This window comes from Myotis yumanensis, unplaced genomic scaffold (assembly GCF_028538775.1).
Source record: "Myotis yumanensis isolate MYYU_CA2020_CCGP unplaced genomic scaffold, mMyoYum1.0.hap1 SCAF_5, whole genome shotgun sequence".
NCBI classification, from domain to species: Eukaryota; Metazoa; Chordata; class Mammalia; order Chiroptera; family Vespertilionidae; genus Myotis; species Myotis yumanensis.
The window spans coordinates 94,070,357-94,094,770 of NW_027223756.1; the positions used below are offsets into that span (position 1 = coordinate 94,070,357).

Consider the following 24,414-nt stretch of genomic DNA (forward strand, 5'->3'; position numbering starts at 1 on the left):
CTCGTACCAGGCTCTATCCCTGGCTTTGGTTAATCCCCGGCCTTGGTCTTGGTGTTTCTCTCTCTCTGTCTTTCTCCCCCTCCCTTACACTCTTTCTAAAGATCAAAGGAAAAATACCCTTGGGTGAGTATTTACAAAAAATAATAATAATAATAAAAATAAGCATAGCCATTAAAAAAAAAGAGAATGAACTGTATATAAAGTGCTTTAAGATTTTCCATCTGCCCTTAAATACTAAGTTCTAAATTTACAAATGGAAAATAAGTTATTGAATTCTGTGTAGTAAATGCACAACTGTACAATGCATATTAGTTGCCATGTCATGTACCTCTGTGCCAGATTTTCTTGCTTTTTACCTTTTTAGCTGCTGTGTTAAAATATGAAAACAATGTCATGAATATCAGGCAGTTTAACTGTTCTCCACACCCCTACTGGCTTCCAAACTTTATGGATGTTTTCACGTGGTCTTTGCCTTTTGTTGGGGAAAAAGGTAAGAGAACTAAAGCATCTGGACTATCAGTTATCTTAGCATACTTTTATATTTGCATGAGCCCCTGATGGTTCAGAAATGTTTTTTAAAAGTTATCAAAATGCTTTCTAATTCTCTTTGTTTTTTAATAAAGATTTTAAAATGACACGTAATTGGTTTTTAAATTACAATTCTAGTTGATTATGCTTTTCTTTTTATACATATCCACTTAATGTAGCTGTCCTACTGTGATCAAGATGTTAAAATAACATGTCATTATACCATTCCTTCAGTGATTTCTTCAGTGATAAAAGAGATTTAAATAGGAAATATTGCCCTTAGAACTTTATTTGTGCACCTATACAAAAAATACTATGCAAATATAAATAAGCCTGTTGGATATAGGCCTGGCCTGGTGGCATAACTTCTTTGCAAAATGGGAGGAAGTCTTGTCATGTGCATATCAGTGAAGGAAATGGCTCTGGATAGTAGTCTAATGAAATCATGTAATTATGCAATAGAATCTTCAAAGACTCCAGACTTTTACTGGAACAAGTAATCTCCCCAAATTGTATATAAACCAGGAGGTTTACGTATAATGCTACTCTGTAGCTAACTCTTAATAGCCTAATGACCAGTCATTTTTATTTATGTTTGACAAGTATGTTTATTTAGATATCCACATCATTTTGGAAAAGTATCTTATTAATTATTTAAATTTGGGGTTTTTTTAAATGAATTTATTGTTTCTAAAATCAGGGCTATTTTGCTTTATCTTATAGTCACAGAGATGCTGGTTAACATTCTCAACATATGCTCTGATGATGAGTTGAGTTCCGACGATGAAGCTGAAGGTAAACTTGCCTTTTCCTCATTTGAACTAGAAATGAAATTTTGGTTTTGGTTTGAATTTGTTTTGAATAATTTTTTTCTTATTAAAAAAGATTTGTATTCAATATAAGAAACTGAAGAATATAGGAAGCCACAAATAAAGAAAAAAAGTCACTTGTAATCTTATCATCTCATTTCCACTGATAACATCTTGTTTGTATATACTGTGTTAGCTTTTATCTGTGCATATATTTTTGTCTACTTCTCTTTTTCCTTTTTAACAGAAATGAGGTCATGTGATAGTATCATGACATTTACTTTTTTTATAAATCAATTTTTAATGGTTACATAGTTGTCAATGTCAATTCTTTGTTTTAACCAATCCCCTGCTGTTGGATATTGGATATTTTTTAAGCCCATAATTTTGAACTCTTACAGATAGACCTTATAGAATGTTGCACATTCTGTCAGCAACCAACATTTGTTACATGCTTGGTTTGTGTCAAGTACTGTTTAGATCCTTGCTTTCAATAAACTTATATTCTAGTGGAGGGAAGACAAACAATAAATATGTCAGATGTTGATCTGTGGTATGAAAGGAAAGAAAGCAATATTAGGATATGAACAATAACATTTTCTTAATTATTTCCATAGGATAAATTTCTAGAAATTTAGTATCTGTGTCAATTAGTACTTAAAATTTTAAATCGGATACAGATAACCTCTAGAGGGGATGTACCAGTTTACATTTCCTGTGTGACGCATAGTTCACAGGGCTTTCCTCAATACTGTTCATTATACTTTTTATAGTCTGGTATTTTTTAAATTTTAATTTGTATTTTTATCATGATTAATGAACTTTTTTTCTTCTGTTTATTGACCATGTTTACCTCTCTTGTGAATTATCAGTTCATACCTTTTCCCCATTTTTCTACTGAATTATGTGAATATTTGCTTGTTTTTCTTCTTCTTGGCCTATGAGGGATCTTAATATAGTAGTTTTGTTGCATGTGTAGCCAAGTATTTTTTCCCTAGTGTGTTGTGGGAGGTTTGATTTTATTTTTTATTTGTTTGTTTGTTTATATTGGTCTCAGAGAGAGAAACATCACGACACATCGATTGGTTGCCTCCAGTAAGTGCCCCAACAGAGGATCAAACCTGAAACTTACATATGTGCCCTGACTGGGAATCAAACCCACAACATTTTGGTGTATGTGATGTTGCTCCAACTGAGCCACACTGGCCAAGGCACAGGGAGATTTGATTTTAAAGGTAATGTCCTAACTTATCTGAGAATCCAGAAGATTCAGGAAGGATGGTGGCACCTGAGCACAAACCTCTGGCTGTCTCAGTCTCTCCAAGCTCTGTGCTAAGGTGATTCAACTATTATGATAAACTCTGTAGAGCGGAGAAAGCCTAGCTTACTTAGAGCATACAGAGGAGAGTCCTGCACATACTTATGCTTCAGATTCCATGTGGAAGGTGCAGAACAGATAGCACAAAGCTTGTGAGTACTTTTACCTATGGGATAGAAGACGGCTATAAGGAAACCAGTTCTTGAGCAAAAAGTACAGCCAAGTAAAAATTAAAACAAAGCAAAATGAATATAAAAAAAACAACACCTATGCTGCACATCATAGTAAAAGTGCTTCAGATGAGAGAAAAAATCTTTAGGCAGCCAGCAGAAAGATTTCTTGTAAAAGAGAACAATTAAGCTGACAATAGAAGCAGGAAACAATGTAATAACATATTCAAAGTACTGAAATAGAATAATTGGTAACTTAGGATTCTACATCTAGTAGAAATACCCTTCAAGAATGAAGAGGAGCCCTAGCTGGTTTGGCTCAGTGGATAGAGCGTCAGTCTGTGGACTGAAGGGTCCCAGGTTTGATTCCGGCCAAGGGCACATGCCTGGGTTGTGGGCTCGATCCCCTGTGGGGGGCGTGCAGGAGGCAGCTGATCAATGATTCTCTCTCATCATTGATGTTTCTATCTCTCCTCCCTTCCTCTCTGAAATCAATAAAAATATATTTAAAAAAAGAATGAAGAGGAAATAAACATTTTCAGATATTCTTCCATTAAAACATTTACTGTAAAAATTACCAGGAGACCCACACTAAATGAAATTCTAACGAATATTATTTGAGCAGAAGAAAAATACCAGATGGAAGCTTTGAGATTCTGGAATAAAGAGTAAAAATAGAAAATATGTGGGTAAATCAAAGGACTATAGACTTTACTAAACAATAATAATAATGTTTTATTGGATTTAAAAGATAGAATTAAAATAGGTAACAATAATAGTTGGCAGTGGAATAAATATTGGTAAAGTTTGTGAATGATATATATATGTATATATGTACATGTACATATATACATATATATATACATATATACATACATATATACTAGAGGCCCGATACACGAAATTCGTGCAAGAGTAGGCCTTCGCAGCCACAGCGACTGTCTTGATCCCTCCCTCAGAGCCGAGGGCGGCTGCCTCGATCCTGTAGCTACAGCCCCAGCTTTGTCTGGAAGGACATTCAGTCTAATTAGCATATTATACTTTTACTAGAGGCCTGGTGCACAAAAATTTGTGCACTCGGGGGGGAGGGGGGGTCCCTCAGCCTGGCCTGTGCCCTCTCGCAGTCTGGGACCCCTCGGGAGATAACGACCTGCTGGCTTAGGCCTGCTCCCGGGTGGCAGAGGGCAGGCCCAATCCCTAGGTGCAGCCCCTGATCAGGCTCAGAGCAGGGCCGATTGGGGAGTATTGGGGAGTTGGGGCGCCGCCCCCTGTCATGCACAGAGCAGGGCAGATCGGGAGGTTGTGATGCCACCCCTAGTCATGCTCAGGTAGGGCCGATTGGGGGGTTGGGGCACCACCCCCTGTCACACTCAAGGTAGGGTCGATAGGGAGGTTGCAGCGCCACCCCCTGTCATGCACAGAGCAGGGCCAATCAGGGGGTTGGGGCGCTGCCCCCTGTCATGCACAGAGCAGGGCCCATCAGGGGGGTTGGGGTTCCGTACCCTGTCACACACAGAGCAGGGCCGATCAGGGGGTTGAGGAGCTCCCCCCTGTCACTCACAGAGTAGGGCCAATAGGGGAGTTGGGGCACCACCCCCTGTCACACACAGAGCAGGGCCAATCAGGGGGTTGGGGTGCCGCCACTGTCACACTCAGGGCAGGGCCGATGGGGAGGTTATGGCTCTATCCTGTCACACACAGAGCAGGGCCCGTGGGGGAGGGGGGGTTGGGGCGCTGCACCCTGTCACACACAGAGCAGGGCCCGTGGGGGGGGGGTGGTTGGGGCGCTGCACCCTGTCATATACAGAGCCGCAGGGCGATCAGGGGGTTGGGAAGCTCCCCGCTATCAGGCACAGAGCAGGGCTGATCAGGGAGTTGGGGCGCCTTCCCCTGTCACGAACAGAGCAGGGCAGATAGGGAGATTGTGGCCCCGCCCCCTGTCACACACAGAGCCGCAGGGTGATCAGGGGGCTTGGTCGCTGCCCCCGTCACGCTGATCCCGGTGCCGGGAGGCCTCACTGCTCCGCTGATCCCGGTGCTGGGAGGCATATTACCCTTTTACTATATAGGATAGAGGCCTGGTGCACGGGAGGGGGCCAGCTGGTTTGCCCTGAAGGGTGTCCTCGATCAGGGTGGGGGGTCCCCACTGGGGTGCCTGGCCAGCTTGGATGAGGGGCTGAGGGCCGTTTTCAGGCTGGCGGGTGACTGAAGCTCCCAACGTGTCCTTTTTTCCTTTTTTTTAAATTCTGGGCCAGCTTTAGCTCTGAGGCCTCGGCTGTATTTGAAACAATGTTGCAGTCCGGCTGGCTAAAGCCTGGCTGATTGAAAGCAGGTTTCTGGGGTTTTGTTTAGCTTCTATATTTGTTACAATGTTTCTTAGAAAGCAGCTGAGAGGCCGTCAGCAGGCGGGGAACCTGGCTTCCTCCGTCACTGGAGCAAGCAAGCCTCCCTGTTCGCGTCAGCTGCCTGGCTGCCGGCCGCCATCTTGGTTGGCAGTTAATTTGCATATCTCAGTGATTAGCCAATGGGAAGGGTAGCGGCCATACGGCTAATTACCATGTTTCTCTTTTATTAGATAGGATTATTATAGATCATCTGGGAAGAAGGGAAACGTGTGTTAACATTGTATCTCTCTCTCGGTCTTCTTCTTTCTCTAAAATCAGTAAATTAAAAAAGTAAAATAAAAATACAATGATAAAAAAATAACCCAGCCCTAGCTTGTTTGGCTCAGTGGATAGAGCATCAGCCTGCAGACTGAAGGGTCTCAGGTTCGGTTACAGTTAAGGGTACATAGCCGGAGTTGCAGGCTTGATCCCCAGTAGGGTGCGAGCAGGAGGCAGCCAATCAATGATTCTCTCTCATCATTAATGTTTCTGTCTCTCCCTCCCTCTCCCTTCCTCTTTGAAATCAATAAAAATATATTTAAAAAATAACCCAGAAGAAGGCAAGAAAGGAGGGAAAGGTATATATAGCAGTAGAACAAATAGAAAAAATATGATAAATATATCTATTAAATATAAATGGATAAAAAATTGTCCGGTAGGATTTAAATTTTTTAAAATTTTTTATTTCTTGGTTTTAGAGAGAGAGAGAAACAGCAGTTTGTTGTTCCACTTATTTATGCATTGATTGGTTGATTCTTACATGTGACCTGAGGGATCAAACCCACAACCTTGTGGTATCGGGATGATGCTCTAACCAACTGAGCTACCCAGACGGGGCTTTAAAAGAAAAAACTTTATGATGTTTAATAAGAGACAGATTTAAAGCATAATGATACAGAAAGTTGGCAAATAAAAGAAGAATAAATGTATAAATCAGACACTACCCAAAGAAAAGCTGTTGCAGGCAGATTAGGATTACATGAGATAGACTCTAAAACAAAAATAAATTTTAAGTTTGTATGAAATTAATAACATGGCTTCATAATATATAAAGCAAAAATTAAAAGAAATACAATTTGCCCAGCCAGCATGGCTCAGTGGTTGAGCATCAACCTATGAACCAGGAGGTCCTTGATTCCCAATCAGGGCACATGCCCGGGTTGTGGACTCAATCAACAGGAGGGGGCTTGCAGGGGGCAGTTGACCAATGATTCTCTCTCATTATTGATGTTTCTGTCTCTCTCTCCCTCTCCCTTCCTCTCTGAAATCAATAAAAATATATTTTTTAAAAAATACAATTAGAAATATCCAAATGATAATGGGAGAATTTAACAGTAATTGATGTAATAAGAAGACAACAAAATCAGGAAGGCTGTAGAAATTAGAACAACCTAATAGACATATAAAAAACACCACATCTAACAAATGCTGAATACACTCTTTTTTCAAACCACATGAACAGTTTTGTAAACTGACCATCTAATGGGCTAAAAGCAAATTTCAGGTGTCAAAAGATTAAAATCATAATGATATTAATCAATAACAAAAAAGATACCTAGGCCCTAGCCGGATTGGCTCAGAGGTTAGAGTATCAGCCTGCAGACTGAAGGGTCCCTGGTTCGATTTTGGTCAAGGGCACATGCCCAGCTTGCGGGCTCAATCCCCAGTAGGCAGCCAATCATTGATTCTCATATGGATGTTTCTCTCTCTCTCTCCCTTCCTTTCTCTCTGAAATCAATAAAAAAATATTTTTAAAAAATAAAATAAAAATTACTAGAGACCCCCACATTTTAGGAGATTTAAATATATGTAATAACCCATGGTTCAAATAACAAATCACAAAGAAAATTTGAAACAATTTTGAACTGAATGAAAATAAAAACTAGTACATATTAGAACTCGAGGGCAGGCAGTGCTCGGCAAGTAGCCCTGTGCTGACTGGAGCCCAGAACTTTAACCATGTGCACAGATGCTCACTGGTTGACAGCATAGGAGAGTGACCATGTTATACTTGGTCGTAAAGCAGCGGGATGCTTGGAATTAAGTGAGAGAGATGCCATCTACAAAGAATTCTCCTTCAGAAATTTTAATCAGACATTTGGCTTCATGTCCCAAGTTGCCCTAAAAGCAGAGAAGATGAATATCACCCAGAATGGTTCAGTGTGAAAACAATACCAGCCCAGTGGTGTGGTTAATGGTTGAGTGTCAACCTATGAACCAGGAGGTCATGGTTTGATTCCCAGTTAGGGCATATCCCCAGGTTTGGGGCTCAATCCCCAGAGTGGGGCCTGTAGGAGGCACCTGATCAATGATTGTCTCTCATCACTGATGTTTCTCTCCCCCCCGCCCTTCCTCTCTGAAATCGATAAAAACATTTTTAAAAAATTTTTTAAAAAATATCCAGATATGCCCTAAACGGTTTGGCTCAGCAGATAGAGCATCGGCCTTCGGACTCAAGGGTCCCGGGTTCGAATCCCGGTCAAGGGCATGTACCTTGGTTGCGGGCACATCCCCAGTGGGGGGTGTGCAGGAGGCAGGTGATCGATGTTTCTCTCTCATCGATGTTTCTAACTCTCCATCCCTCTCCCTTCCTCTCCGTAAAAAATCAATAAAATCTATATTAAAAAAAAAATATCCAGATAGCCCTAACTGGTTTGGCTCAGTGGATAAAGCGTTGGCCTGCGAACTGAAGGGTCCCAGGTTCAATTCCGGTCAAGGGCATGTACCTTGGTTGCAGGCACATCCCCAGTAGTGGGTGTGTAGGAGGCAGCTGACCAATGTTTCTCTCTCATCGATGTTTCCAACTCTCTATCCCTCTCCCTTTCTCTCTGTAAAAAATCAATAAAATATATATTTTTTTAAAAAGAATATCCAGATAATTCTTACCTCACATGACTGTGGTAGGCTGATCAAAAGAGGTATGAACTGGCCAAGTTTATTGAAAAAGCAAATGCTTCTGTATGGTTTCTTCTAAATGCATGTAAAATCTAATACACATCTTAGCTGCAATGTATTTTGAAAGCAACTTACATGAACAAATTAAGTTGTAATTTAGTTTATCTTTATACCATATTTTGAAAAATCAGTGCTTAAAAACAAAATGATTTAAACTTGAATAAAAACTTGAGGGATCCATCTAAAGCCATGCTTTGAGGAAAATTTATAACCTTACAGGCATATACTGGGAGAGAAGAAGTGTGGAAAATTAGCATTCATCTCAAGTTAACAAAAGGAAGGATAGCATTAAATCTAAAGAAAGTAAATGGAGTGAAATAAAAAGTTCAGAGAAATATTAATAGAAGAAAACAAAATACTGTACAGAAGTGTAGTAAAATAAAATGTGCTCTTTTCAAGGACTAGTAAAATTGATAAATCCCTGATAAGACTTATCAAATAAAAAAGATATGACATTATTCAATGCCAGTACTGGTCCTATGCACATTAACAAAATAAGAATGAGTTTATACAAGTAAATTTTAAAACTTAGATGAAATGGATAAATTCCTAGAAAAATAAACTTACCCAAATTAAAACAATATAGGAAATCATAATAATCACATGCCTACCAAGAAATAAAGTCTGTATTGATAAATTTTTCTATGAAGAAAATGTTAGGTGCAGAAAACTTCAACACATTTACCAAATATTTAGAAAAGAAACAACACAAATCTTAACATGAATTTATCGCAAGAATAAAAAAGATGCTTACTTAATGAGGCCGGTATGATTATGATACTAAAACATGACAAGGCCATTAATATAGATCTAATAATCCTAAACAAAACCTAAGCAAATTGAAATTAACAATATACATAAAAGATATATGCTGCCCAACCTAGTTGATTTATTTTAGAAATCTTAGAAGATTTAACATTCAAAATTCAATCAGTATATACTGGAATATATAGAGTGGAAATCCTATATAATAAAGAGATAATATGCAAATTGACCCTTACATCCTCACATCACAAGATGGCCACCACCACGTTGTCACAAGGTGGCCGTCCCCATGTAGTCACAAGGTGTCCGCCCCCACATCGTCACAAGATGGCTGTCCCCATGTCACAAGATGGCTGCCCCCATGTTATCACAAGATGGCCAGCAGGGGAGGGCAGTTAGGCGTCAATCAGGCTGGCAGGTAGAAGCAGTTAGGGGCAATCAGGCAGGCAGGCAGGTGAGTGGTTAGGAGCCAGCAGTCCCAGATTATGAGAGGGATGTCCGAAACTGGCAGTCGGACATCCCCCAAGGGGTCCCAGATTGGAGAGGGTGCAGGCTGGGCTGAGGGACACCCCCCCAAGCACGAATTTTGTGCACCGGGCCTCTAGTAGTTAATAATAATGGATACTGGGTGTGGGGTATAAGGGAACGCTATATTATCTTCATATCTTTTATGTACAACTAAAACTATTCTAAAATAAAATTGTTACTTAAAGAATCAACCATAGCCGAAACCGGTTTGGCTCAGTGGATAGAGCATCGGCCTGCAGACTGAGAGGTCCCAGGTTCGATTCCGGTTAAGGGCATGTACCTGGGTTGCGGGCACATCCCCAGTGGGAGATGTGCAGGAAGCAGCTGATCGATGTTTCTCTCTCATCGATGTTTCTGACTCTATCCCTCTCCCTTCCTCTCTGTAAAAAATCAATAAAATATATTAAAAAAAAAAAAAAAAAAAGAATCAACCACAATAATTCCCTGCATTAACAGGAAAAAGGAGAAAACATATTTTCTCAGTAGATATAGAAACAGCATTAGAGAAGATTCATCTTTCATTTACAATGGATTTCTTAAACGAGGTTTAGTGAGGAAGTCATATTTTTTTAGAGAGAGAAAAATTAATTTGACAAATATCTATACATAAAAGCCTAATATGCTAAGTGTCCATTTGACCATTCGACCAGTCACTATGATGCACACTGACCACCAGGGGGCAGACGCTCCGACCAGTAGGTTAGCTTGCTGCTCTGGTCTGGTCCAGCCGATTGGAACTGGGTGAGATGGGCCGGACACACCTGGAGCCCTCCCGCGGCCCCTCCCCAGCCCCAATTGTGCACCGGTGGATTGACCTCTTGCAATCTAGGACCCCTCAGGAGATGTCAGAAAGCCAGTTTCGGCCCAATCCCTGCAGGCCAGGCCGAGGAACCCCACCGGTGCACAAATCCATGCACTGGACCTCTAGTATATTAATAAAAACCTCTAACAGCCTGGTCAGCATGGCTCAGTGGTTGAGCATCAACCTATGAACTAGGAGGTCATGGTTTGATTCCTGGTCAGAGCACATGCCCAGGTTGTGGGCGCAATCCCTAGTGAGGGGTGTGCAGGATACAGCCGATCAATGATCTCTCTCATCACTGATGTTTCTCTCTCCCCCTCTTCCTTCCTCTCTGAAATCAATAAAAATATATTAAAACATAAAACAAAAAAACTATAGCAAACATCATATGGTGAAGTGTTGAAAGTTTTCCTTAGTGTTTGGAATCAGACAAAGTTTCCAGCTGTCAATACCTCTATGCCATATCATATTACAAGTAGTATCCAAAGCAATAAGGCAAGAAAAAGAAATACAAGGTATAAAGATTAGAAAGGAAGAAATAAAACTCATTATTGATATGAATGTGTACAGGGAATTAAGAGAGTCTATAGATTATTAGAATCAATAAGTACAGGTAATAAAGCTGCTGGATAAAAAATCAGTAAAATCATTTGTAATCCTATTTACCAGCAACGAACATGCTATTTACAATAAATTTAACAAATGCTGTGTGATACCTAAGCAACAAATATAAGACATTGTTAGATAAATTGAAAGAGTTCTAAATAAGAAATATCATATTTATAGATTGTTGGAAGATTCAGTATTGGAAAGGTATAAATTATTCCCAAATTGATATATGGATTCATAGTCAAATATTAACAATTTTATTCTAAATTTTATATGGAAATGCTAAGGTTAGATTCTAAAGTTCGTATGGAAATAGCTAAAATAGAAGAAGAATAAGGTAGGAGGATTTGTTCTATATGATAGGAAGGTTTACAATAAGGCTAGAGTAATTAGAATTATTAGTGTGAGGACAGACAAGCACTAAAACAGACTCGAGAAATAGATCCACACATTTATGGACACTTGATTTGCATCAGACGTGGCACTGCAGAGTTGTAGGGAAATGACAGTATTCTTCATAGATTGTTTGAGAATATTTATTTGAGTAAAAACTAAACCTGACCCCTATCATATTACAGGCACAAAAGAAAATTCCAGATGGATCAATACATTCAATATGAAAGGCAAAACAATAAATCTTCTAGTATTTATATTATAGAATATCTTCATGATCTTGGGTTAGAGGAAAATTTCTTAAACAGGATGCAAAAAGCACTAACCATATAGGAACTATTAATAACTTGGACTGTGTTCAAAGTAAAGACTTTGTTTATCGAAAAATACTATTAAGAGTGGGAGAGGAGCCCAGGCGGGGTAGCTCAGTGGTTGAGCATCTACCTATGAACCAGGCGGTCATGGTTTGATTCCCGGTCAGGGCACATGCCTAGGTTTTGGGTTTGATCCCCGGGGTGGGGTTGGGGAGATGGTGCAGGAGGCAGCCGATCAGTGATTCTCTCTCATCATTGATGTTTCCATCTCTCTCTGCCTCTTACTTCCTGTCTCTGAAATCAATAAAAGTATTTTTTGAAAAAAGATTGGGAGAGGATATTTGCAGTGCAACCAAGAAAGAACTTGCCAAAATATATAATGAACTACATAGAAACCAATGAGATTTGAACAAGCACTTCACAAAAGAGGGTATCCAAATGTCCAAAAAAATATGAAAAGATATTCAACCACATTGGTAATTGTGAAAATGCAAATTAAAACAATGGCTGATTTTAGACACTCACCAGATTGTCTCTAAAATTAAAGATGAATAACACCAAATGTTGGCCAGGTTGTGAAGTAGCAGGAATGTCAGACCCTGAAGTTTAAATTGGTACATCCACTTTAGTAGATAATGCCAAACTTTATCCAAAGTTGAATATACATTTACCCTATAACTGAACATTTTCATTCTAGAAATATACTTAACAGAAATACATGCAGTGAAGAGAAAGGCACAGGAATATTCACAGCAGCCTAATTCAAAATAGCCAAAGATTAGAATAAGCCCAAATGACCACTGACATTAAAAGGAGAAATAAGTTGGGCCATATTTATATAGTGGAGTTGTATACAATAATGACATTGAACTACAGCAACAGGAAAAGCATGGGTGAATGTTGAACAAAAGAAGCTGGACAGAAATGCATATTTGATTGTTCCAATTCCATAAAGTTAAAAAACGAAAACGAGTGCTTGTGGATGCATGCTTACATGGTAAAACTATAAATAACAGTAAGAAGATGATTTCAGTGAAATTCAAGAGAATGATTTTTTGGGGAGAAGACAGAGACTATAATTATTAGGAGGGGCTGGCAAGGTTCTATTTATTGACCTGAGTGGTGATTATATGGGCATTTGCTTTTTAATAAATCACTGGGTTACATGTTTGTGTACTTTTCTGTATGTCTATCATACTTCACAATAACAAAGGTTAAGAAAGTACCTAGTCATAGTGGCTCAGTTGGTTGAGTATCATCCTGTACACTGAAAGGTTGCTGGTTCAATTCTCAGTCAGGGCATATATAGAAGACAACCAATAGATTCTCTCTCTCTCTCTCTCTCGCTCTCTCTCTCTCTTTCTAGGTCTTTGGTTGAGGACTTTTTTTTAAAAGTTAAGAAACTTATAAACCTACAAACACAGAGATTTTTATAGGACTTTCTGAAGCTAGAAAACACATTATTATTAACTGACTTTGCTGATTCATGAAAGCTAAAGTTGAACTTACTAATGGGGAATGCTGAGCTCCAGCACGGAATCCTCAAAAAGCAAAGGAATTGGTAGCACCAGTTGAGAGAATTGGGGACTGTGGGTTGGTTGGGGGAAGGGAGATGGGCACTTAGGCTAAATAAGGAGACTGGGTGAAAGCTTTTGGAAAGGCAGTTAAAGTCCTGGTTGCTAGTGAGCAACTACCTCTTCTCCAAGTCTGGAGGCTAATCTCTAAAAGGTAAACCAAACAATTTCTGGAGGGGGGATACCGTGCAATTGAGGGATCAGTACCTTACCAAAAGAATTGAAATAAGTGACTATATGCATGCATACTCAATACTGGTAGAGAGAATTCTCTAAAACAGGCCCAATCTGATCACTCTATCTAAAACTCCAAGTCAACAGTCCTCCCACCAACTCTGAAAGCTTTTGAGTCCCTTACTCTTAATCATGAGTAAACATGAAGGATTGCTAGACACTCAGGAAGGTATCTAAGAGATAACAGCAAAAAGCAACTTGAATGAACTTGAGATTCTGAAGAAAATATAAAACTTAAAAAAGGAAAAACTGTAATATCTCTAGAAAGATATAGGAATATATTGAATCCATTAAAAAATGTAATGTTCTTATTAAGAGGATTGTAAGCTGTTTGTTCTGTCCTTTGTTTTTGTTCCTTGTTTTCAATGTCGTTTGGTCTACAAAAAAAATATCTTTTTTTTTTGTCTAATTCTATTTTCATGATCTCTGGGGATAAAACATGTTGGATAATAATAGATGTGACTTAGTATAAAACCATAAACATTCAACAAGTGGAAAAATGACTGACAAGAAGTCCATAATTGAACATTCTGTCAGGATGCCGGGGGGTTGCTTTCTGAGCTGATCAAGATAACAGCCTGCTTCTCCCATTGCATTTCACTTTGATTTTTTTTCTCTCTTCCATGTAAACTTAAATGCTCTTCCCATATTCCCTCTCTCCATCTCCTTGTTTCTTGGTGTCTCTTCTCCCTGAAGATCACTACATTTCAAGCTATCAGAAAGGTATCATACTAATGTGTTAAGAGCTTAATATTCACTGTCTGTCCCACTAAAAAGTCTATCAGGCTTTTTTAGTTGTAGTTGAACACCTTCAGACAGGGTCTTCATCCTGCCTTTCTGTTTTGATGTATATGTTTTCCCTGGACCTGCTGTATGATCCTGCAGGATATCGAGAGCTGGGGGATATGGGAGGTGGGGGCAGGGGCGTGTGGAGGGGGAGGCCCCATTTCTTTTTCTGGCTGTTGAGTGTTGTCACATGGTGCATGCTGGACCTTGGCTTCTCATGTGTGAGCTGTTTTCTGAATCTTAGATGAAATCATGCATTCACTTTTGTGATGTTGTTTATGAAAAGCCTCAACCCGTCATCATGATTTGTACTGCACAGTTGTCAATGGTAGGAAATCCTCGCCAGTTTGGAAGTGAGGATTACAGAGTGAACGTAGCCGTAGCCCTCACTAAGTTCTGGAGGCGCCTGATGCTGTGTTTGCATGCAGAAGACAGCTGCTCAAATCAACACTTGCCATTCGCAGGCCAACCCTGCGTCCTAAGGTGGCCCACAGCTTTCTCAAAAGAGATCTTTGCTGTCGCAACTGTCTTTGTTTATATGTGTGTGTTACACTCTTCTCTGTGCTCTACATTTCAGAACCGCAAATAAGTTCCTTCCTCTCATAGCTGTGCCCATGTGGCCCCTCCATTTTTTACTTCATCTTTTTCTCTTGTGGTTATTTTTTTTCTCTTGCTCCTCAGAACTTCCTGAGATTTTTATTTAAACAAACTTGAGCCTTGATTTCTTTTTTTTTAATGACAGTTTCTTTAACTTAGAAAGCTGCTTCATCCTGTATTTTTTAAACTTAATATGTTAACACATTCCTTTAATTCACTAATTCTTTGTATTTTTAAAGGACTCACTGCAGTTCGAAAGGAGATCATCAAGAATAAAATCAGAGCCATTGGGAAGATGGCACGGGTCTTTTCAGTTCTTCGGTAAGGATGTCTGTCGTTAACGTGTGGGAAGGAAAGCATTTGAGAGTACATTAGAAGCTGGTTTCGGAACAGAATTTTTAGAATTAGAATTTGGTATTAGAACTGTAAGTCAAGTGCAGATTAGAATCAGACCTATATGTTAGAATGACTAGCAATGTTCTGGTAAACATTCACTTGGTATGAACTCAAATGCAGTAGTTTAGTGTGGATTCTGGAGCCAGGTTACCTATGAATACATCCTGGCTCTGTATGAATACATCCTTAGCTGTGTGATCTTATGCCTCATTTTTCTTGTCTATAAAAGAGTGATTAAAAACAAAACCTGCTTTACATGGTTATTAAGAGGATTAAATGAGATAATATATGGGAAGCATTAGAATAACACCTGGTTATTAAGTGTCCTTAATTGAAAAGTAAGACCTGGCAGATTCTTTAAAATTGGAATATTTGGAGAAAATATCCCTTTCTTTGGTTCAGGGAAGGGGCAGGGAGAAGGAGAACCTGTTCTCTATCCCTATGCATCGTAACTTCCTTTAAGTACCTTTGAATTGCTGAGTGGTAAACACCTGGCATTAACCCAGGGCTTTGCTCTTCCTTCGCAGGGAAGAAAGTGAGAGTGTGCTGACTCTCAAGGGCCTGACTCCTACAGGGACACTCCCTCTGGGTGTCCTCTCAGGGGGAAAGCAGACTATTGAGACAGGTGAGTATGAGGAATGCTCCTTTCAAGGAAGGGGTGCTCCTGTTACCTAGCAGTCAGTTAAAATGAAAAATTGGGGCTCCCTCAATAAAAATATGAAATCTTGCCATTTGTGACAACATGGATGAAGCTGGAGGGTATTATGCTAAGTGAAATAAGTCAGACTGAGAAAGACAAACACCATATAATTTCACTTATATGTGGAATATTTTTTAAAAAAATTAACAAACTAAACAGACTCATAGATACAGAGAACAAACTGATGGTTATCAAAGGGAAGGGGGAGGAGGGGGGCACAAAGGTGAAGGGAGAGAAAGGTACAAACTTCTAATTATAAAATAAGTCACGGGGATGCAATGTACAACACACGGAATATAACCAATAATATTGCAATAACTATGTATGGTGACAGATGGTTACTAGACTTATCATGGTGATCACTTCATAAGGTATATAAATGTAGAATCACTATGTTGTACACCCGAAACTAATATACTATTAAATGTCAACTATACTTTAATTAAAAAATAATTTTTTTAATTGGGACTTCTTTTAATAAATGTTACTGGAGCAACTGGGGGAAAAATTAATCTTGACTCTTCTCTTCATATACAAAAAATCAATTCAAAATGAATTACAACTTAGATGTAAAAGGTAAAAGCAGTGAAACTCCTCTAAGAGAAAGAATGGAGAATAGGCATTGAGGCAGCTAAAGAGCCCTTAAATAGAACACAAAAAGTACTAATCTTAAAAGAAAAAATAATTAAATTTTATTAAAATTAAGAATTTCTATTCACAAAAGTGCATGATTAAGAAAGGGAAAAGGCAAACGATAAATTGAGAGATTTTTGCAATACATAGTCTGACAAAGGACTTGTATTCAGAATATAATACATAACTATAACTCAATAAGAAAAATGCAAGCAATCGATGTTTTTAAAATGGTCCAAAGAGTTTAACTGGCACGTCACAGAAGAGAGTATCAAAATGAAAAAGTCTGACAAGTGCTCGCTTTGGCAGCACATATACTAAAATTGAAACAGAATATTAGCATGGCCCCTGCACAGGAATGACACAAAATTTGTGAAACATAAAAAAAAAACAACTGACGATACCAAGTGTTGGTGAGTTTGTGGAGAACTAGCAACTAGATACATTGCTGGCCGGCTTGTTCAACCACTTTGGAAAACTTTACTGGGCAGTAAAGCAAAACATGTCTACCCCATAACCCAGCAGTTCCACACCTGGTATTTATCAAAGAGAAATTAGTGCATATATCCCCCAAGGGTTGTGCATTAGAATGCCCACCTTAGCTTTATTGGAATAGCCCCTAATGGGAAACAACCCACATGTCCATCAATAAATAGTAGAATAGATAAATATGTTATATGTATATAATGGGCTATTAACAAAAAATAGCATTACAAATACATGCCAAACATGGTTAAATCTCACAGACATTATGGTGAACTAAAAAAAACGAGACCCAAAAGGACACTGACTGATTGATATGATGTTCAGGACCAGGCACACTCATCAGTGATAATAGAAGTCAGAATGGACTTCCTTTAGAGGGAGAGTATTGTCCCAGAAGGGACACAGGGGACTTCTGGAGTAGGAATGTCTATATCACTCTCTGGGTGGTAGTTACACAGGGACATATATACTTTTTTTTTTTGGATAGAGTTTTTCAGAGAGGGTGTTTGTCTCTTTGCCTGCAAGCCATATCCTACTCCAGTGCCACAGTCACCTCTCCAAGCAGTGTCCCTTCTAAAAATTATATGGGTATTGACTTCTAAGGAGAGGGCTTTGTGGAACCCTGGAATGGAAAGATTGATATTTGGCAGATTAGCATAGATCTAGTCAAGCAACGGGAAGAAACATGAGATCATATTATTGGATGACTAATTCTGGGCATGAAAAGTAGAGTTGAAGCATTAGCAAATCAAACTAGAGTTTCATTGCCTTTTTGTTCTCCCCCCTTGTTGTATTGAGTTGTTTCTACTTAAGTTTTTCTATTTTCTTTGTCATCTGCCACGTAGAGGAAGTCTCAGTTGCACAAGTTCATTGACAAACTCTGGAGCATTAGTTGAATAAGACCTTTCATTTTCCATACAACTTTACTTGGAGAGCTTTCAATCAACAATAGCCCGTATTACCTTATAGCATATACTCATTTAGGCCCCACCTTGTTCCAAGAGGGACTGGAGTAAATGACAGTATACGCACAGCAAGTGAAATAAAATAAATATACTTGGAAATTGGAGCACAAAACAAACAAAAAAGCCACTAGGCAGCCACAGATGTGATCTAAGCTTTTTAGTAGCCAAAATAAAGAGGGAAGCCAATAAATGAATAAGATTCATAAAGACAATAAGATAAAAAACAGATCAGTTATAAAGTGGACTACATCAGAATTAAAAACTTTTGTGCTGCAAATGGAACCATGAATAAGTGAAAAGGGTCCTAACCAGTTTGGATCAGTGAATAGAGCGTCAGCCTGTGGACTGAAGAGTCCCAGGTTCGATTCCAGTCAAAGGTGGGCTCAATCCCCAGGAGGGGGTGTGCAGAAGGTAGCTGATCAATGATACTTCTCATTGATGTTTTTATCTCTCTCTCCCTCTCCCTTCCTCTCTGAAATAAATGACTTTCTTTCTTTTTTTAAAAGAAAGAAAGTGAAAAGCAACATACAGAATGGTTGAAAAGAAAGGCCAAATAACTCAAATTTTAAAATTGGTAAAAAAATTTAATAGATATTTCCCACAGAAATACATATAGTCAATAAGCACATGAAAAGATGTTCAACATCATTAGACATCAAAGAAATACAAATCAAAACTATAATGATATATCACTTTACACACAGTAGGATAGCTGTAACCAAAAAGACAGGTAATAACAAGTGTTGGTAAGAATGTGTAGAAATTAGGACCCTCATACACTACTGGTGAGGATGTAAAATGGTGCAGCCCTTTAAAGCTAATCTGACAGTTCCTTAGATGATTACACATATAGTTACCATGTGACCCAGCGGTTCCACTCCAAAGTTGTATATCCCAGATAAATTAAAATATCCAAACAAAAAAATGTATTTAAATGTTCATAGCATTCATTGTGATAGCCAATAAATGGAAACAACACAAATGTCCATCAACTAATGAATGGATAAACAAAATGTGGTACATCCCTACAATGGAACACTGTCTGTATATAAAGGCTAAGTGACCGACCGTAAATCTGTCCAACCAGCTGGTACATATGTTGCGTACTGGCAATTTATTTATTTTTTAACATATTTCTTTTTTGATTTCAGAGAGGAAGGGAGAAGGAGAGAGAGATAGAAACATCAATGACGAGAGAGAATCATTGATCAGCTGCCTCCTGCACACCCCTTACTGGGGATTGAGCCCACAACCCAGGCATGTGGACCCTTCCGTCCGCAGGCTAACGCTTTATCCACTGAGCCAAGCCGGCTAGGGCCGTACTGGCAATTTAAAAATAAACGTTGCGGAAACCGGTTTGGCTCAGTGGATAGAGCGTCGGCCTGCGGACTGAAAGGTCCCAGGTTCGATTCCGGTCAAGGGCATGTACCTGGGTTGCGGGCACATCCCCAGTGGGAGATGTGCAGGAGGCAGCTGATCGATGTTTCTCTCTCATCGATGTTTCTAACTCTCTATCTCTCTCCCTTCCTCTCTGTAAAAAATCAATAAAATATATTTTAAAAAAATAATAATAAAAAAAATAAAAATAAAAATAAACGTTGACCCTCAGTGGATTAAGCTTCATCTCGGGCACCAAGAGGTCACTGGTTTGATTCCCAGTTTGATTCCCTGTCAGGGCACATGTGTAGGTTGTGGGCTTGATCCCAAGTAGGGAGTGTGCAGGAGGCAGCTGATCAATGTTTCCTCTCTCATTGATGTTTCTATCTCTTCCCCTCCCTTCCTCTCTCTCTCTAAAAAAAAATCAATTAAAACATTTTTAAAAAATAAATGAATAGCCCTAGCTGGTTTGGCTCAGTGGATAGAGTATTGGCCTGAGAACTGAAAGGTCCCAGGTTTGATTCCGGCCAAGGGCACATGCCCGGCTGTGGGCTCGATCCCCAGTGGGAGGCTTGCAGGAGGCAACCAATCCATGATTCTCTCTCATTATGGGTGTTTCTATCTCTCTCTCCCTCTTCCTTCCTCTCTGAAATCAATAAAAATATTTTTTTAAATAAATAAATAAATAATAATAAAAATAAACGTTGACTCACACATGTGCGATACATGTAAAGCTCTCGCTGGCGCCAATTGCACGTATCAGTATACAGGGAGATATTAGAATAAGTTTAATCAATTTATCAGTTGTTGTTTTTACCAGTGTTGTTTTTATATCATGTTTTTAGTGTTATCATGTTGTTATTATTTATTTATCAATTTACATATTATTTTCATATACATTTTACTAATTTTCATCTCCCACACTTCCGTTATAGAGAAAGGGCAAATAACGATATTAAAATATTTCTTCTAATTTTTTTTTTTAATGTGCACAAATCCGTGCACCGGGCCACTAGTTCAGTCATAAAAAGGAGTGAAGTAGTGATACATGCTTCAACATGAATAAACTTGGAAAACATTATGCTAAGGTAGTGATTTTTAACTGGTATGCTACAAGAATTTTTAAAACATGCAGTACCTGACTATTTAGTTTAGAGCACTAACCTCTTTTCCCTTAGATTGTCAAATAAAAAATGACAATAGTGCCCTAGCCAGTTTGGCTCAGTGGATAGAGCATCGGCCTGAGGACTGAAGGGTCCCAGGTTCGATTCCACTCAAGGGCATGTACCTTGGTTGCGCGCACATCAGGAGGCAGCTGATTGATGTTTCTCTCTCATCAATGTTTCTTTTTTTTTTTTTTTTTTTTTTTTTTTAAATATATTTTATTGATTTTTTACAGAGAGGAGGGGAGAGGGATAGAGAGTTAGAAACATCGATGAGAGAGAAACATCGATCAGCTGCCTCCTGCACACCTCCTACTGGGGATGTGCCCGCAACCCAGGTATATGCCCTTGACCGGAATCGAACCTGGGACCTTTCAGTCCGCAGGCTGACGCTCTATCCACCGAGCCAAACCGGTTTCGGCCTCATCAATGTTTCTAACTCTCTATCCCTCTCCTTTCCTCTCTATAAAAAATCAATAAAATATATATTTTTTAAAAAATAACAATAGTCAACACAATAGCTGACCAGTGTGAATGAATCGAAATTATACCTATGTTTTTTGTTAGATCAGCAAAAAATATATATTTTTAGTGTGGCACAGAATTTTAGTAACTAGTTTATGTGTGCCATGAGATGAAAGAAACTGAAAATTGCTGTGCTGCCCCAGCTGGTTTGGCTCAGTGGCTAGAGTGTCAACCTATGGACTGAAAAGTCTTGAATCAATTCCCAGTCAAGGGTTTGAAGGTTCAATTCCCCCCACCCCCCTGGGGCACGTGCAGGAGGCAATCAGTAGATGTGTCTCTGTCACATCGATGTTTCTCTCTTTATGTCTTTCCTGTCCCTTTCTACTCTCTCTAAAAATCAATGAAAAATAGCCTCAGGTGATGATTAATGACAACAAAAAATAATAAACAAATAAGTAAATAATAAATAAATACTTATTTTAAAAGAAAAAAAAATTGCCCTAGCCAGTTTGGCTCAGTGGCTAGAGCATCAGCCTGCGGACTGAAGGGTCCCAGGTTTGATTCCGATCAAGGGCACATACCTTGGTTGCAGGTTCCTCCCCGGCCCTGGCCCTGGTTGGGGCACGTGCAGGAGGCAACCAATCAGTGTGTTTCTCTTACATCAATATTTCTCTCTGTCTTTCCCTCTTCCACTCTCTCTAAAAAATCAATGGAAAAATATCCTCGGGTGAGGATTAATAAAAAATAAAAGAAAATCACTGTGCTAAGTGAGAGAAGCCAGTAACTAAAATCACATATTGTATGATTCCATTTATATGAAATATCCAGAGTAGCAAATCTAGGATTAAGAGGCAGGTATGAGAGAGGGAAATGGGTTTATTTCAAGGTGATGAAAATGTTCTAACCATAGGTTATAGTGAATAAACTTTGCACAACTCTATTAAAATCATTGAACTGTACACTTTAAACAAGTCAATTTTATGGTATACTAGAAGCCCAGTGCACGAAATTCGTGCACTCGGAGGGGGGGTCCTGGGCCTAAGCTGTCAGTTGGACATCCTTAGAGCTGCTGCGGAGGTGGAAGAGGCTCCTGTCACCACCACTGCACTCATCAGCTGTGAGCCCGGCTTTTGGCGCACTGACCACCAGAGGGCAGCTCCTGCATTGAACATCTGCCCCCTGGTGGTCAGTGCACATCATAGCGACTGGTTGTTCTGCCGTTCAGTCGATTTGTATATTATGGTTTTATTATAAAGGATAAATTCTATTTCAATAAAGAAAAAGGTCCATTTCTCAGTTTTAAATGACTGATTCTAAAATGCCCTTCAATATAGGCTGGTATCTTTTTTTTTTAAGTATTTTTACTGACTTCAGAGAGGAAGGGAGAGGGAGAGAGAGATAGAAATATCAATGATGAGAGAGAATCATCCATCAGCTGCCTCCTGCACGCCCCCTACTGGGGATCCAGCCAGAGACCTGAACATGTGCCCTTAACCAGAATCAAACTTGGGACCCTTCATTCTGCAGGCCAGTGCTCTATCCACTGAGCCAAACAGGCTACAGCCAGGCCAATATCTTTTTTTTTTTTAATATATTTTATTGATTTTTTACAGAGAGGAAGGGAGAGGAATAGAGAGTTAGAAACATCGATGAGAGAGAAACATTGATCAGCTGCCTCCTACACATCTCCTACTGGGGATGTGCCCGCAACCAAGGTACATGCCCTTGACCGGAATCGAACCTGGGACCTTTCAGTCTTCAGGCCGACGCTCTATCCACTGAGCCAAACCGGTTAGGGCCCAGGCCGATATCTTAATACCCAATGCAAAAAGCAATTCTAGGAGGGCCCCAAACAATGTAATACTAAGTACATATTTTGCCACATAGCTTTTAAACTCTAATTAGGCCAACACTTGGTATACAATTTCAGGCAATGCTTTGTTCTCCCTCTTCCTCACACTTGGGCTTGATATACTGTTTGAAGGCATTATGGTCTTCTTGAGAAAGTTTATTTGTTCTATTTGAGGAGATTAGAGAGGGTGTGACATTGCTTTAGCACATGCCTACATATGGTTGACAAATGTAAGGACTTGATAAGTTGATTCCAAGTTTCCATTTTCACATTGCGTTAGGAAGTTAACTTTCCATTCTCCCATTTCTCCTGTCTTGCGGATATATAAAGCCTAAGGCAGGGCAAGCTGTTACTGTTCATTATTCTTCTCTGCCTTCTTTTAAAAGTTGGTATTTGTGGAACTGACAGGGTTCTCCTAATAGGATCGTTCTTGCTACTACAACCTATAACCTTTTCATATTTTAGGGCTTTTACTGTCTTAACAGAAGATGCAATGAAGTTTACCTATTGGTATTAATGGTTTCCTTTTCTCTCACTGAGGAAGAAGAAGGCCTTCTTAGTAATTGGGCTTCTCTCTCACACAGTGAATGAAAGTCACATTGTTGGAAATATGAGCCTCTGTTGTATCTCTAATCCCAGATGGTACATGAATTGTATCCAGAATTGAACAGTTTTATGCCTTTGCCAGCTTAGTACTCCACACCTGGACAAGATCTAACCCTTCACTTACAATCCGTTTTTCTCTCCTTTCAAATGCCAGTATGTTATTCAAAGGCCTTTTTATATTGTTAAGTAATTTAAAACAATTGGACTCCACATAAGTTGCTTGAGAACAATCAGAAGTAATTTTAGGTATGTTTTTTTAATAGGACCCAGCAGCAGCTCATTTAATACCATCTGAGCTATTACCCAAGAATGGTTGTAATGTTAAATTATTTGACTCTATGTGAATGTCAAGACATAAATTAGCATCTGGCTACTTAAAATCAGGAAAACGCCCTAGCCAGTTTGGACTGAAGGGTCCTGGGTTCGATTCCAGTCAAGGGCACATACCTCAGTTGCAGGCTCAATTCCATGTCCTGGTCAGGGCAAGTGCAGGAGACAACCAATCCATGTGTCTCTCACATGGATGTTTCTCTCTCTGTGTCTCTCTCCCTCCCTTCCACTCTTTCTAAAAGTCAATGGCAAAGCACCCTCGGGTGAGGATTAACAACAAAAAAGTAAATAAATAAAAAAGTAAAAAGCAGAAAAAAATAAAATCAGGAAAGCAACATAACTCTTGGTTTCTATAGACAGCTTGACTGACTCCATGGACTTAGGTGTAGATGCCATTAGCTGAAAGGTCCCATGCTCCCTATAATGTTAGAAACTCTCCTCACCTCACATTGCCCCTGCCCCCAATTTAGTTTTTTCACAATAATCCTCTTGCTTCTCTAATTAGTGGACTTTTATTATGGATGGGAATAGTCTAAAAGGTAGGACCCGAGGATGTCTGCTGGCAGCATTGCTGTTGGTTTACTCACTCGTTTTCTGTCTTCATTTTTGCATGCCACTGCTCCTGCCTCTTACAGCCACAGTAGAAGCGGTAGAGGCCCAGGAAGGTATGGCCAT

At 39.3% G+C, this 24,414-nt stretch overlaps 1 protein-coding gene and 1 pseudogene across 4 annotated transcripts in view; both read left to right on the forward strand.

The window, feature by feature from the left end:
• Positions 1-24,414, forward strand: part of PPP3CC (protein phosphatase 3 catalytic subunit gamma) — a 101,550-nt gene that overhangs the window by 74,809 nt on the left and 2,327 nt on the right. Inside the window, exons 9-14 of one of the 4 annotated variants that reach the window (XM_070416572.1) lie at positions 365-490; positions 1,252-1,323; positions 14,080-14,106; positions 15,006-15,087; positions 15,690-15,787; positions 24,375-24,404. In XM_070416572.1, the coding sequence (XP_070272673.1) occupies positions 365-490; positions 1,252-1,323; positions 14,080-14,106; positions 15,006-15,087; positions 15,690-15,787; positions 24,375-24,404 (435 nt within the window). The remainder of the gene's footprint in view (positions 1-364; positions 491-1,251; positions 1,324-14,079; positions 14,107-15,005; positions 15,088-15,689; positions 15,788-24,374; positions 24,405-24,414) is intronic. The other 3 variants (XM_070416574.1, XM_070416573.1, XM_070416575.1) reach the window with 3 other exon arrangements.
• Positions 16,789-16,889, forward strand: LOC139011855 (U6 spliceosomal RNA; annotated as a pseudogene).